This window comes from Prionailurus viverrinus, chromosome A2 (genome assembly GCF_022837055.1).
Source record: "Prionailurus viverrinus isolate Anna chromosome A2, UM_Priviv_1.0, whole genome shotgun sequence".
NCBI classification, from domain to species: Eukaryota; Metazoa; Chordata; class Mammalia; order Carnivora; family Felidae; genus Prionailurus; species Prionailurus viverrinus.
This window is the reverse complement of record NC_062562.1, coordinates 16,040,376-16,056,034: the sequence shown is the minus strand read 5'-3', so window position 1 is coordinate 16,056,034 and position 15,659 is coordinate 16,040,376. Positions and strand designations below refer to the sequence as shown.

At 45.5% G+C, this 15,659-nt stretch overlaps 2 protein-coding genes across 16 annotated transcripts in view; one reads left to right on the top strand and one right to left on the bottom strand.

Moving 5' to 3' along the window:
* The window catches only part of KLHL18 (kelch like family member 18), a 56,758-nt gene extending 54,941 nt beyond the window's left edge, over positions 1-1,817 (bottom strand). For 3 of the 6 annotated variants that reach the window (XR_007147738.1, XM_047838239.1, XM_047838252.1), the window contains exon 1: positions 1,575-1,817. Coding sequence is in view for 2 of the 6 variants with exons in the window: in XM_047838239.1 (XP_047694195.1) it covers positions 1,575-1,703 (129 nt within the window). In the remaining 4 variants the exon portion in view is untranslated. Of the gene's footprint in view, positions 1-1,049; positions 1,086-1,574 lie in introns of those variants that run through there. The other 3 variants (XM_047838261.1, XM_047838271.1, XM_047838281.1) reach the window with 2 other exon arrangements.
* A 67-nt stretch (positions 1,818-1,884) lies between these two features.
* The window catches only part of KIF9 (kinesin family member 9), a 55,611-nt gene continuing 41,836 nt past the window's right edge, over positions 1,885-15,659 (top strand). Inside the window, exons 1-6 of one of the 10 annotated variants that reach the window (XM_047838148.1) lie at positions 1,886-2,163; positions 3,165-3,409; positions 6,791-6,888; positions 8,856-9,021; positions 10,793-10,899; positions 13,727-13,951. In XM_047838148.1, coding sequence (XP_047694104.1) covers positions 3,373-3,409; positions 6,791-6,888; positions 8,856-9,021; positions 10,793-10,899; positions 13,727-13,951 — 633 coding nt within the window. In that variant the 5' untranslated portion in view covers positions 1,886-2,163; positions 3,165-3,372. Of the gene's footprint in view, positions 2,164-2,377; positions 2,603-3,164; positions 3,410-6,790; positions 6,889-8,855; positions 9,022-10,792; positions 10,900-13,726; positions 13,952-15,659 lie in introns of those variants that run through there. The other 9 variants (XM_047838157.1, XM_047838186.1, XM_047838176.1 and 6 more) reach the window with 9 other exon arrangements.

Sequence of the window (15,659 nt, the reverse complement as noted above, 5' to 3'; positions counted from 1 at the left end):
CTCACCCTAAGTGTCACCGCCACAACCAGATCATTCTTGTGCTTACAAACCTCTAGTAGCCGCGACATCTACATGTAACCGCCTCATTTATATTTACTTCCTCTGACTCCTTTAGTCCAGCTCATTTTTCTCAAACCCCTTGGTTCCCCACTAAAGATCCTTTTCCGTCTCAGGCCACCTCATGCCTCTCCTGGAAAACTGAGCCCCCTCAAGGGATGAAAACGTAGGCCAGGCCTCATGCAAAGAACACCACAAATTGTCTCATTTAATTCTCACACTAATAAGAAAGCATCCCTATTTTTACATTTGGAACACTGATGTTTAGAGACATTAAGTAACTTGCCCAAGGTTACGACTAGGATTCTAATCCAAATCCTTCTATCTCCACACTCTTAAATCTACTCTCATGTCTCCAGAGGTCTGACTCAAATATGGGAAGAAAAAAAGTTTCCTTAATTCTGCAGAAAATGAGAAGAGCAAAAGGAGCTCTGCATGTGTGTGTGTGTATATACACATACATATGTGTATATATATGTATACGTATATATGTATATACACACATATATATATGTATATACATACACATATGTATGTGTATATATAAGTATATATACATATATAAACGTATACACACACATATATAAATATAGACACATATATACACATATGTATATATACATATATGTATACACACACACACACACACACACACACACACACACACACGTTTTAGCGTGGTCTTCCACAGATGCTCAGAGCCTCAAGTCAAAGCCCAACAGGGAACACAGTTCACAGCAGTCACTCTCCACCTGGAGGGCTCCTGAGGGCTCAGGAATCTGGCCAAGGAGCAGCCCAGCATGCCTCCCCAGCAGGAATGGATGCAAAGCACAGGAGGAAGGCTGGCTCTTGCGCCCAGAATACCGGTAGGAAACAGGTGGTTAAGAGATCCCTCTCCCCACGCAGACCCAGTCCATCCTCAGAGACCCTTGTGGAGGTGGTAGTGGTGGTGTGCCTTCCAGTATGGGGTGGGGGGCAGAGTAGATGCCCACCTCAAAAGACGTCCAGATATGATTTTAAAAGCTCCTAGGAAACAAGGTAGTAATCTAACGACCAAGGGCAAGCAATGACTCCTAAGGTGTAGCCTGCGCCTCTACAACAGCACAGCTAACTTCGAGGGGCACAAAGAAATGTCTATGGTGACAAGAGAAGGTGCTTCAGTGGTGCCCATCAGAATGTGGAGGCGGCCACCGCCCCCTCCTCCAAAGAGGGGCTGCAAGTCCATTTTCTCCTGTCTGACAGAAAAGGGAGGCGGCACCCCAATGTCTCCCACGCCGAGGGCCTCAGTCGCGCACCTCTCAGCCTTTCCTTCCAAGGGCTAAGAGGCTGTTCCTGTCCGTCTCCCCACTCAGCCCCAATCCCCTCTCCCACTCGGCACCTCTCTCTCCCCTACTCGGTCTCCAACCTCCTTGCCCCACCGCTCTGCCCGCTAGACCTCTCTTCCCCTACCCCCCGCCCTTCTTTCCTCCCCACTCGATTCCTTATCCCTCAGCCTCGCGCTGCCCAGCCCTCGGTACCTTGAGCGTCACGTCGCACAGCTTGCCTTGCCGCCGGATCTCCTCCATGACGCCGTAGCCGCGACTAGGCAACTCGGACACGGAGAAGTGCACCAGGTCCTCCAGCTCCTCCGCGCCGTCCTCCACCATCTTCCCCGGCCGCCGCGACTGCGCAGGCCTGGGCGGCCGGCTAGAAACCAAACGGGGCGGGGCGGACTGCCGCCGCGAGCACACGGCTAGAAGCAGACGGACCTGCACGGCCGCCGTAGTCTCGGCTGCTCTGCGCCGGAAGCTCCGCTGCCCCGCTTCCTGGTGCGAGCGCAGCCTTCTTTCCCTCGCTTTCCCGACCGTGCTGTCGCGCCTGCCGTTGCCGCAGTCTTTCTGGATTAACCGGTCCCATCTCCCGCCTTTCCGATCCGGCCCTGACCTTACTCGTGTCTCCACCCAGGGCCGCGGACTTCACTTCCGCCCCTACCCGACACTTCCGGAATCTGCGGAAACGGTCCGTTGCCATGGCGGCTATGTACACAGTTCTGCAGCCGCGAATGCAGGGCGGCGGTCGCTGCTCCTGCAGCGGTCGCGCGGCGGGAGGGCCTCTGCCTCGGGAGCGGTGAGCAGCGACCACGCGCCGCACGGATGGGGAGAAGGGAGGCCCGAGAGGGGGTATACGCCCAGGCGGTGGGCAGCGGCTGGGATCCGAACACCGCCCTACCCGGGAGTCCCCCAGCTTGGCTCGCTGATTTGTGAAACCCGAGCGGAGGAGAGGGCGCGGCATCGTGGGGGCTCTTTCAGGCTGGCTGCAGTTTAGGGTCTTCGGATCTAACGTTCCCTGGCCCCACGAGACCTCTGCGTCTCTGCCGAGGTTGAGAGGGCGTGAGGTGGGGGACCAGAGGTCTGCTGGACCCTTTCATACACGGCAGTTTTCGAACTGGAGGGGGCTTCGGGATCGCTAGGTAGAGCCCTTCGCTTTATGGATGAGGAAGCCGCTCCAAAGAGGGACAAGAATGGTCCCAAGTTCCACTGCCTCCCACACTCCACACAGGGGTCCGGTATGTTGGGTGAGGAAAAGGGAGAAGACCAGGTCTGTCGGGAATCGAGTCTTTGGTTTAGCCTAGGGCCGGGTGCGTTTGGACCCTGTTGTTTCGGGGTTCAGGTGCTGCCGCCGCTTTAAAACGATGAGGGTTCCATATGAGAGCGTCTGGTCTGGGCAGGAGCGCTGGAAGGTAGGGATTCACCTGGTGCCCACCATTCCAGCAGACGCTTCCTCTTCTTTAATCCAGCTTTCAGAAACGCTTGGTAGCAAATTCTGTTCATTCCCACCACTAAAACGAATAAGGAAACCACGAACCTTCAGGGAGATCTGCTGGTGGCCACTCCGAGGTTCATTTATTTACACCAGAAATATCTAAGGGTGGTGCCCATGAGAGAGAAGCATTCCCCATAAGATCCTGAGGGAGGAAACCCCTGCTAAAAGAGAGGGCATGGTGAGGGGCTGAATATGGCTTGTTGTAAGTGGTGCCTGGAAGCTAAGCCCTTCTGGAAGGGCTGTGGGCTCAGGGGTTGGATGTGGTGTGGGAGGGAAGTGACATATGCCCCTTGGGACTCTCTCAGTAGTGACCGAAGATGGACCCACATGTGGAGATTCAGCCAGCCACCCTCTGACTTCCAGCCATGACCATCACTACCAACCACCATTTCTTGAGTACCTGTTCTGTGCTGGGCACTGTTCTGGACATTGAGGGGGGATTCAAAAGAGAGAAAGCACAGTTCTGTCCCACAAGCAACTTGTAATTTAATTTGGGAGCGGAAACCCACTCAAATGATGCGGCGTAAGAATGGTAACAAGCGTTATTTCAGTAAGTGCAAGATGGCATGGGGTCTCTGAATGTCTGGGTGTTGAGGGGCTGCTGAGTAGGAGCCTTATAGGAGGAGTTAAGTTAATAGAAAAAGTTTGCAGAGCGCCTGGCTGGCTCAGTGGGTAGAGCATGCAGCTCTTGATCTTGGGGTTGTGAGTTCGAGCCCCACATTGGGTACAGAGATTAAAAAAAAAAAAATCTTAAAATAGAGAAAGCTTGTCTTAGGTGGGTATGACTCCTGGCATACTTGAAGCTATGGATGTGAGCACGGGGAGGGTCTGGGGAGGATAGGGGAGCTGCATGTGCATGTGCATGTTGGCAAATTACAGGCCCCACTCTGAGGGGAGGGCGATGCTCAGGCTGTCCGTGCTGTTCCTGTGCTTGGTGGGTGGAGACTTCCAGGAGGGAGGCCTGGGCACCTGCCACCTAGGCTGGTTCCTTTCAGAGGGCACCCTGGCCAGGAGGCTGGGTCCTCAGACCCAGAGCTATTGACCTTCAAGCTATTTGTGGCTCTTTATCGCTCGACCTCAATGTTGTAGACAAAAATTTTAGGACTGAAATTGGATAAGCCATCATGCTTGATCACCTGAATACTTTTCAGCCTCGTTTTCTAAAAATTGAAAGGTCTGAATGGTCCCATAGTGGCTGGGAAAAGACTTCCATGAACTAATTACTTGAGGAATGTAGCAAGCGGACACACGGTTCTACAGTTGGCAGATGTGAAAGTGTCATGTTTGCTTATTTGATTTTACATCTGAAGGGCTTGTAACAGGGGTTACAGTTTCGTTTGTCTACATCATTGAAACTGTAGACTGAAAGGGCAGGACCTGTCTCTATTTAATTTACTTCTATAGAGATATTTCACGCCACTGATGATAGTTAATATAATTGTAATAGGAAATCTACCGGTCATTGCAAGTTGTGTCTAGAAATATGTTTAATATCCTTAAAATCTATCAGGTAACATTCAGTGAGCCTGTCTTAGATAATACAGGGAAAATGTTAATATTCTTTATTTAATGTGCTTTAATTTTTTTTTTTTTAATATTTATTTATTGAGAGAATGAGAGACAGAGCATGAGCAGGGGACGGGGAGAGAGAGAGGGAGACAGAGAATCCAATGCAAGCTCCAGGCTCCAGCTGTCAGCTCAGAGCCCGATGCGGGGCTCAAACCCACGAACCATGAGATCATGACCTGAGCTGAAGTTGGCCGCTTAACTGACTGAGCCACCAGATGCCCCTTAAAGTGCTTTTTTTAAAAAAAAGTGAAATAATTAACTGTATTTCAGAGAAGAAATCCCTGTCATGCATGATTTTTTTCTTTACAGTACAGGTCTTAACATTTCGTTTTTTAAAAATATTAAGCATCATAGCAGTTTATTAGAGTGCTTTGCAGTAGTTCAAGCAAGCTATTTTTCCTTAATAGCTGTGTTATTGCTCTTTTCCAATTTGAATATGAAATTGAATCAGCTCCCTATGTCTCATGTTTCCCTAACTCTTCCTAAATTCAACAAATTCCTTTGCTGGTTGTTGTTGTTGTTGTTGTTTACAAAAGCGTACAGGTGATTTCTTTGGCCTTAACTCCTCTTTCCTGCCCTATGAAGATGCAAGTTATTTTAGCACCAAATGCTTCATCTCTTATTGAACTGATTCAACCCCAATAGGAAGGTCAGAAGAGAAGTGTACCAAGCAGCATACATCCTGACCCTCAGGCCTTGTCCCTATTCCAAATGTGTTTGGTACATTTGGAACATTAACGCTAAATGAGTTTTTAACATTCTTTCTGTATATTCATAGTTCCGTAAAAGTGAAATTATTGAAATGTGAGAGCCCAATGTTCGGACTGCATGACCATAGACCACTTGATGATACTGTTCACATCATTTGAAAAAGAAGGAAAGAAAAAATATTAGGTTGATATTAGGAAAACGTATATGTAAAATTAGAAATGTTTCCCCTTTGAACAAATTAAAATTGTATTATGTTAATTTCCCTAATAGTTTCAAATAACGAAGTTTAGTATATTTTCATAGACTTTCATCTTGTTTAGTGGTATTACTTAACTAGGTTAAATGTATTGATGATGATTACAGGTTGATTTTTCCTTAGCTTTCCTTAGAGCTTTTGACATTTTCTCTCAATATTTAATCCTTTGTCATCAGGGTATAAGAGGCACCTAAAGAACTAAGTTTTGTTTTTTATTTTTATTTTTTGAAGAACTAAGTTTTAAGTTCCCCTTAAAGCAATAAAAATAGCACAATTGTTACTTCTGTGTAATAACCCTCTTTGCTTTTCCACTCTATGTCAATGTTGGAACCAAAATTTACTGTCTGATTAGTATTCAATATTTTTACACAGGCACTCTCAGGAAAGGGCCTAGTGTGATTTCACCAATGAGACTAATAGCCAATAAAATACAAGATTTCTTAGTTATCATTTGATTGTGCAATCAATTTTTTTAAATTTTAATAAAATACTTCAGTTGGACAGGATCTTAGAAATTAATTAACTCTCCCCTCAGTGCAACAGTCCCTTTGGTAGCATCTCTGCTAGCTGGCATCTTGACCTTGCTTGAGTCTTTTCCATTATAGGACAGCTCTACATAGTAGGGAGGTCGTTTACCTAAATCTCCCTCCCTAAACACATACACCTATATGCTTACATCCTATTCCATGAAGACACACCAAGCATTTATTTTGACATTTGGTTATACACAGTAATTATTTGTGGTAGTATAAATAAAGGAATACAGATTAAGTGGATCTACCTGAAAGAAAATGATGAAACTCTAGTTAGGTTGACGAGAAGACGAGGAGGTAGAGGGCTGTTTGATTTTTTCTCAATGGACTGTCAGAAAAGAAAGAGTATCTGATTGTGGACTAGATTAAATACACTTCTAGGGAATCATTTTCTGATCTAAGCTGGTCAAATGGAGGTAAAGGAGGGGCTGCTGGATCTGAAATAACATATGTTCATGAAGACAAGAAAATTAAGTTTAAATGCATTTCATAGTAAGTATTTTAGATGAAAGCATAATGAATGAGGCAAAGCATAAGCGGACATTTTTAGGTACAGACCATTTTTAGGAAACACGTCTAAGATTAGGCCACTAAAGGGAGCATTCTTCTTGCTTCGTGTTTCTGTCTCTTAGGGGGCCATGGTGGAAAATGGTGAGGCAGCCTGTAAAGTAGGAAGCACCTGTACTTGTTGAACAGCGGGTCCTGTGGGTAGAGCACTGACACGTGAAGGGGTGAAAAGGAAGACTGGGTCTCATTGGGACAGAAGAACACAGACCGAGTGTCAGTCACTCCATTCTGATCTTCTTAATGCGTTGCCACTTGATGATAACTACTGAAAGCTGTACTGTTTTCTTCTTTTTAGCTAGAATGGGTACTAGGAAAAAAGTTCATACCTTTGTCCGTGTCAAACCCACCGATGACTTTGCTCACGAAATGATCAAATACGGACATGACAACAAAGTAAGTGGGATGTGCTTGCTTTCACCAGCTTGGTCCTCTCTGTCCCACCTTGCTGCGGTGGGACCCTGTTTCCAAACAGCCTTTAAGGACCAAGACAGAATTGATAAAAGTTCAGATGGAGTCCAGACTTCCAACAAGTCCAAACCACTCCCCTTGAGTCACTTTTGATAAGGAAACTCCTGAAGCTCCCACTTGTTTTTGTTTTAATTTTTTTTAATGTTTATTTTTTTTTGAGAGAGAGATTGAGACAGAACGTGAGCAGGGGAGGAGCAGAGAGAGAGGGAGACACAGAATCCAAAGCAGCCTCCAGGCTCTGAGCTGTCAGCACAGAGCCCGACGTGGGGCTCGAACTCATGAACCACGAGATCATGACCTGAGCCGAAGTCAGGCACTTGACCGACTGAGCCACCCAGGTGCCCCGAAGCTCCCACTTTTAATTGTATTTGTGGTTAATAAGTTTGCCTTCATCCTTGTGTCTGACACAGAAAAGCTGACATTTGTCCACACTCATAAAACTCTGTGGGGATCAGATCTGCTGTTACATGATCCCTCAGGGAGGGGGTCAAGTAAGATGTCTTAAGTTGATAACTGTTCAACTTACCAAACCAGTGGGAGAAACTCTTTTCGAAAGAACTGGAAAGATGTATCCATCCCTGTGTCCCGACCACTGTCCTGACAACCTTTCTGAAGCCCATGACAGGCTTAGGACAGGTTGAGAGAGTTCTGTTTTCATTGAGCAAACATCTGTGAACCTACATGGGCAGCATGAAGACATTCTTTAAGGGAAGAATCCGAGAGCAAACTGCCCAAGCTTTGAAAGTCTTGACAGTCAGAGAGAAGCTCACGTGCAGCAAATCCTGCAGGACATGGTCTCAGTGAGCACAGAAACACGGAGCATTTCATGTGTGAATGGACAAAGCCCCTCCTCTTGCTTGATCTTACTTTTTCTGCATGTGGCTGTGTGTTGGCTCCTGGAGTAGGGCAGCCAGTGTAAAATTCCAACAAGAGTCTCTTTACATCAGAAGGCCCCACGGTGAAGATTGGAATCTCCCCTTGACCTAACCCAATATGTTCCTAAACCAGCTGTTGCCTTAGTGGCTTGCTATGGAGAGATCTAAAAGTCTAAAAATGTTTTTTTTTTTTTTCCAACGTTTATTTATTTTTGGGACAGAGAGAGACAGAGCATGAACAGGGGAGGGGCAGAGAGAGAGGGAGACACAGCATTGGAAACAGGCTCCAGGCTCCGAGCCGTCAGCCCAGAGCCTGACGCGGGGCTCGAACTCACGGACCGCGAGATCGTGACCTGGCTGAAGTCGGACGCTTAACCGACTGCGCCACCCAGGCGCCCCAAGTCTAAAATGTTTTTAGGAATCTTTGCATCTAAAAAAAAAAAAAAAAAGAAATCTTTGCACCTGAAGATATGCTAATTACAAGTGGTAGGCACCCTTGATTTGCTATAATACCAGTGAGGAACTGTCTGAGAAGCCGAGAGCCATTTCTGTGGTTATTAATTCATCATTCCTCACAATGCTCCGTAGCATGTAAAAGATGTGGCCCAAGCCCAGGCCTCTGTCACCAAGCCCAGTCTTCTCTCTGGCCTAAATCAAGGCCTCCCTGTGCTTATTAAATGTGTCTAATGATAAATGTGCTTGACCTCGTATCATAGATGTGGGAATCAAGACAAACAGCACCCTGTAACCTAGGGTGACAAGGCCTGAAACCAGTAAGTGCTCCAGTCTCCTGATCCTTCCACCGTAAAGGTGGTGTGGCCTCCCTTCTCCTCTCCCATCCCAAAGAAATCATCTGAATATCAGCCCATGTGTGAGAATCCCTGTTCTTCCTAAAGTTTGCTTCCTTTTATTTTCTCCAGGTCAGGCCTCAGCTATCAGTGAGTTTTTCATACCAGTTTCCTAATACCTAACTAGCTGGCTAACTCTGTCTCTCTCTCTCTCTCTCTCTCTTTCTAGAGCATTGATATTCACTTAAAAAAAGATACTCGGAGAGGGGTTGTCAATAACCAGCAGACAGACTGGTCGTTCAAGCTGGATGGAGTTCTCCACAATGCCTCCCAGGACTTGGTTTATGAGACGGTCGCAAAGGACGTGGTTGCTCAGGCTCTCGACGGATACAATGGTAATTTAGTTAATTGACTGTTATTAATTGACTGTAAGAACCTGCAGAACCCTTCCTGGAGGAAGAGGTGCAAGTATTTCATGGTGAATAAAATAAAATATAACCTCTTGTGCTAACTTTTGTTTATGTGTCTATCTCATATTCTTATAGTAGAAAACTTATTATTTGCTTGGTGGTATTGTGGGCATGACTTGATCCAAACTTCTGGGGTCCTATTTTCCTAGGAAGACTAAGTGACTGTGGCTCTCTATAGGTCATGGGGATTGAACTATTATCCTGTTTCAAATCCCTCAAATACTAGTTTGAAGATAATGGCCTTATGAATTTGATGGAGTCCAAATACTTCTCTCTTGACTAACTGCCAGGAGTTATTTCCATTCATTTTACCAGCAAAATAAATCTACTCTTCCTATTTTAGCATAGAGTTATTTACATATAGCATGAAAAAATGGAGTAGAGTTTGATTTTCTTAACAAATGGAAAGCAGCTTTATTGGGAGATTTTTACAAACTAGTTTGGTCTAAGATTGCTTTAAAATCTTAAGATTTGAAAATCTGTAGAAAGAATCTATCACAGTTTGTAAACTTTGCCCATGTGACTAGAATGTCCCCTGTCTGCAAGTTTTAGGTCTTCTGTTTAAAAGTCTCTTTTAAAGTCTGTTTAGTGTTGATAACTAAACATTGTAATGTATCTCACTTGTGAAACATAGACGTGGTCCTTATTAATCCTGAGGGGATATGGCCCTGAGGAGGTAGAGACAGAGGAACCAAGAAGGCCAAGGAAGTTAAGAGTCTTGGGCCCTGGCTGCTATAGAATTACAAGTGGGCTCTGAGTCCCAGCTGAAGTGACTCCTTCCTGCACATCTGTGCTAATAGGCACTGTTTCTGACCTCAGCTCACATGCTGAGTTTGAGCCCCGTGTGCAAAACCTGCCAATCCCAGGAACTAGAGCATTGGTGTGGTGAAGGCAAATGCTGATTTCCATGGCCCAGTGTTGCCCGGAAGCGGCATTTGGGATGGGGTCTGGCTCAGGTTGGCCAAGCCAGGAGAAAGAGCGGATGGGAACCGGAGTCCAGGGTGACAGTGTGGTTCGTGTCCCAGAGCCTGGTGGTGACAGTAGACCTAAGAGATGTGAGAGGTGCAAGTGGAAGTCTTTCCAGAGAGGGCTGTGGGACCAGATCAGGACCTGTCATGGTCTGTGTTTGGAAGTGGCTTGGGGCCAACTAGTAGCCCTGTTTGATCCTGTGGGAACTTGCAGTCTACAAAGAATCCTCACCATCAACAGGAAATTCTCTTCCCACTCCCATCTCTTCCTGGGGATTTTCAAAGCTCTCCTTGTCTCCTGCCTGGCCAGCCCCTGGGAGGCCTACCCCGAGACTCTTGACAGTTCATGGCCTTGCTAAAGAAGGGCTGGAGTTCAATGTTCTATCTCCCTCCTCACCTGTCTAGAAAAATTCCCAGTTCCTCTGTTCCCTGGGATTCCCCACTCTGCTCAGCAGCCCTAGGGTCTGATCTCTTGGCAGAGGGATCAGTAGAGCACTACCTGGGCCACACATTCAGAGCTGCAGTCTGTGTTTTGACCATTTATGTCCTGTTTCCTTGCCCACTCACCCTGCCCCCCCAAGGCAGGAATCCCTCCTGTCCCCGGCTGCTCCTGATGGCCACCTTCACGCCAGGGTCCAGGCTGGCACCAGGCATGCTGGGGGATAGGAGAGCTATCCTTGGAGCTATTTTCCTGGACATCACCAAGACATGCTTCCAAATGTTTGCAGGTACCATCATGTGTTATGGGCAGACGGGAGCCGGCAAGACATATACCATGACAGGGACAACTGAGAATTACAAGCACCGGGGGATCCTTCCTCGTGCCCTACAGCAGGTAGAGAGTGGGCCCACAGGCAGGGTACCACACAGGTCCCCTTTCTACCACACCTGCTGCTAACCCTAGGCCTGCTACTAGAGACAGGATACACATGGTGGTGGGTGGGGGGTGGGGGGCAGGGTGGTGCAGAGGCCTCAGGAAACTAGGAAACTGGGACTTCAGGTTTCAGGGTCTGACCCAAGCCCATGAGGAACCTATTTCCTCATTGCAAAAGAGGGAGTTGGACGTGCCGACCAGCTTCTTGCTGCTGTGATGGTCTGTGAACCTGTAATTGAGGATTTGGAAGTCCTAATCATGTTCCTGCCTCATTTTAATGAGGGGGATATGGCCTCTTGCAAAGCTTCCTCCCTGGCCTGCTCTGGCTTCTTCCATGCCACAGCCCCAGAAAGAACAAAGGGAAGAAGCAGGGCCCAACATGAACTTTCAGGATCGAGTGAGTCCTGGGGGTCTGGGAAGTATGACTGAAGACAGTACACAAGGGCCTTCCTTTGGAGTTCTGTGAGGACCTTCTGTTGGGAGGTAGGAGGCAAAGGGCCTTTCCCCAAAAGCATCTTGAGGTTTTATAGCCCTGTCCTATAAAAAACATAGATGACCGTCTAGTGTATAAAGCATCCATGCTCTAATTTATGAAGCAGTAGCCTTCACATCCCACTGTCCAAGCTTCAGTATCTCGGTATCTTAGACTTCAGTAGTCGAGCCCAGCACTGCCCAGTAGAGACACGGTGTAAGTCACACATGCAATTTTGAGTTTTCTAGTAACCACAGTTTAAAAAAGTAAAACAGGAAGGGGCGCCTGGGTGACTCGGTTGGACGCCCGACTTTGGCTCAGGTCATGATCTCACAGTTTGTGAGTTCAAGCCCCACATCAGGCTGTGTGCTGACAGCTCAGAGCCTGGAGCCTGCTTCGGATTCTGTGTCTCCCTCTCTCTCTCTGCCCCTCCCCGGCTCACACTCTTTCTCTCTCTCAAAAATAAGTAAACATTAAAAAAAATTTTTTTTAAGTAAAACAGGTGAAATTGATTTTAATAATATATTTTATGTAACTGAGTATATCCAAAATATAATTTCCACATATAATCAATATAAAAATTCTTGAAATATTTTACATTATTTTTCTCACACTAAGTCTATGCAGTATGTATTTTACACTTATGATCCATTTCAATTTAGACACTAAGTACTTATCAGGAATACTCAATCTGCATTTAGATTTCATAAAATTTACAGTTGAAAAAGTAGATTTATAAACTCAAGTTGTTCCCAACATTCTGAAAAATTTACCAGTAACTGAACTTAGTGGCCATTTTTTAAAGTTTATTTATTTATTTTGATAGAGAGAGAGAGAGAGAGAGAGAGAGAGAGAGAGTGTGTGTGTGTGTGTGTGTGTGTGTGTGTGTGTGTGTGTGTGTACGCATGTGTATACACATGCTGGGGAAGGGAAGAGGGAGAGGGAGAGAGAGAATCCCAAAAAGGCTCCTTGCTGTCAGCTCAGAGCCTGACGTGGGACTCAATCCCACAACCGTGAGATCATGACCTGAGCCAAAATCAAGAGTCAGATGTTCAACTGACTGAGCCACCCAGGTGCTCCTTTAGCAGCTAGTTTTAACTTTCAATTCAAATTAATTACGATCAAGTAAAATTTAAAATTCCATTCCTTATTTGCATCAGCCACATTTCAGGTGTTCAGCAGCCACCTGTGGCTAGTGTCTACCGTGTTGGATAGCACTACCCTCGACTGTTAGAGCAAGGTGGGGGCCTCAGGGATCATCCAGCCCAACCCCTCCCTTCATGTGGCAACTAAAAAAGTTAAGGGGAAAAGACCAGTCCAAAGTCACCACCTGCTCAGAAGTACCAGGAAGGGTATTTGGAAGTTATTAGTTGGGAAGACTGAGTTTTGGCTTGGCTTCTTCTCTTACTAGCTGAGGCCACAGACAAATAATTTCATTGCATGGGCCTTTCCCCAGATGGGCATTGCCCCTATCCTTCTTCAATCACAGGGGAGTTGTAAGAATAGGATTAAATAATGGATGTGTAAGAGGCTTATATATGGCGAGACACCATAAAATGAGGGATCTTCACTCCAGAGTCCTTTCCATTCATCATGGCCGTACAATCTGTTAAGTCAGTCTTCAAAATTCTACAAGATGTGGGGCACCTGGGTGGCTCAGTCAGTTAAACGTCCGACTTCAGCTCAGGTCATGATCTTACGGTTTGTGGGTTCGAGCCCCGTGTCGGCTCTGTACTGACAACTCAGAGCCTGGAGCCTTCTTCAGATTCTGTATCTCCCTCTCTCTGCTCCTCCCCCGCTCACACTCTGTCTCTCTCTCAAAAATAAATAAAAACATTAAAAAAAAAAAACTCTACAAGATGATAATAAGTGCCACTCAATGAACTATTAATAGTAATTGTTGATGATGATGACCATTATGCCAGCTAAACTTTGTAAATTCTTTTAGGACAGGTTTTTGTTTTGTTTTGTTTTGTTTTTTTAAATTTTTTTTTCAACGTTTTTTATTTGTTTTTGGGACAGAGAGAAAGAGCATGAACGGGGGAGGGGCAGAGAGAGAAGGAGACACAGAATCGGAAACAGGCTCCAGGCTCTGAGCCATCAGCCCAGAGCCCGACGCGGGGCTCGAACTCACGGACCGCGAGATCGTGACCTGGCTGAAGTCGGACGCTTAACCGACTGCGCCACCCAGGCGCCCCGGGTTTTTTTTTTTTTAATTGTACTTCTTGATGTGTCCTGCTGAGGTAAGAACTCTCCTAACACTGGTTGGTCATTGGAGTTTTGCTCTTGGTGACTACTGTCCGATATTCCATGTAGGTTTTTAGGATGATTGAAGAACGCCCCACACATGCCATCACTGTGCGTGTTTCCTACCTGGAAATTTACAATGAGAGTCTGTTTGATCTCCTGTCCACTCTGCCCTATGTCGGACCATCAGTCACACCAATGACCATCGTGGAAAACCCTCAAGGGGTCTTCATTAAGGGCTTGTCAGTCCATCTTACAAGTCAGGAGGAGGATGCATTCAGCCTCCTTTTTGAGGTGAGATGACCAAGTCTAAGGATTCCTTCTGCCCGCCCTTCCTTCCTTCCTTCCTTCCTTCCTTCCTCCCTTCCTTCCTCCCTCTCTCCCTCCCTCCCTTCCCCCTCCCTCCCTCCCTTTCTCCTTCCTTCTCTCTCTTCCTTTGTTCTTTTTTTTCTTTTCTCCCTCCCTCCTTAGTTTTTTTTACTTACTTTGATAACCAGAATAAATGTTAATATATGCTCATTTAGCAAGTTCAGATAGTAATAAAAAAATACAGGAACAAAAATTAACATAGTTGCAATTGTCTTTTTCAGTTAATGTGAAACATGGCATTTGTGGTATAGAAAAAAAAAGAATTAACATTCTTAGTATATAAAAGCTCTTATAAATATATAAATTCCTCAGTATATGTTATTCTTTTAAAAGTCATATAGGGGGCACCTGGGTGGCTCAGTCAGTTAAGCCTCCGACTCCGGCTCAGGTCATGAACTCACAGTTCGTGGGTTTGAGCCCCACGTTGGGCTCTTTGCTGACAGCTTACAGCCTGGAGCTGCTTTGGATTCTGTGTCTCCTTTTTCTGCCCCTCCCCTGCTTGTGTTCTGTCTCTCTCTCTCTCTCTCTCTCTCTCTCTCTCTCTCTCTCTCTCAAAAGTAAATAAACATTAAAAAAATTTTTTTAAAGTCATATATATTGGAACTCTTATACCTCACTGATGAAATATAAAATGGTGTGGCCATATTGGCAGCATCCTAAAAAGTTAATTAATTTTATTATAGAACTTAGCAAATATCCTAGGTATTTTTCCAAGAGAAATGAAAGCATATGTTCACACAAAGGCTTGTAGGCAAATATTATAGCAGAATTATTCAAAATAGTCATAGACTGGAAATAACCAAAATTCTATCACCTGGTGAATGGGTAAATAAAATGATGAAAAACTATTTAACAATAAGAGAAATGGAGTACTGATACATGCATGCTACAACATAGATGAATCTCAAAAAAATGCTAAGTAAAAGAAATACAGAAGATCACATCCTGTTTGGTTCCATTCATTTGAAATGTTCCCAGTAGCCACATCTTTAGAGATACAAGTAGATTAGCTGGGAGGAGGGGGTGGGAAGTGGCTACAGATGAGCCCAGGGAACTTTTTGGGTGATGTAACATTTCTAAAACAGGATTGTGGTGATGGTTGCACAGCTCTAAATTTCCTTTAAAAAATCACAAATTGTATACTTAAAACAGAATTTTATGCCATTTAAGTTATATGTCAATAGAGGCACCTGTGTGACTTGATTAAGCCTCCGACTCTTGATTTCAACTCAGGTCACGATCTCACTGTTTATGAGGTTGAGCCCTGCATAGGGTTCCACACTGTGCAGAGCCTGCTTGGGATTCTCTGTCTCCCTCTCTCTCTGCCCCTCCCCTGATCCTCTGATCTCTCTCTGTGTCTCTCTCTCTCTCAAAGTAAATAAACAAACAAACATGTTAAAAAATTATTAAATTATATGTCAATAAAAGTTTATTTAAAAAGTCACATAGGTGGAGCGCTTGGGTGGCTTAGTTGGTTGAGTGCTTGAACAGCCAACTTCAGCTCAGGTCATGATCTCACAGTCGTGAGCTGGAGCCCCACATCAAACTCACTACTGTCAATGCAGAGCCCGCTTCGGATCCTCTGTCCCCTCTCTCTCTGCCCTTCCCCCCTCCCCTCCCAGTCAAAAATGAA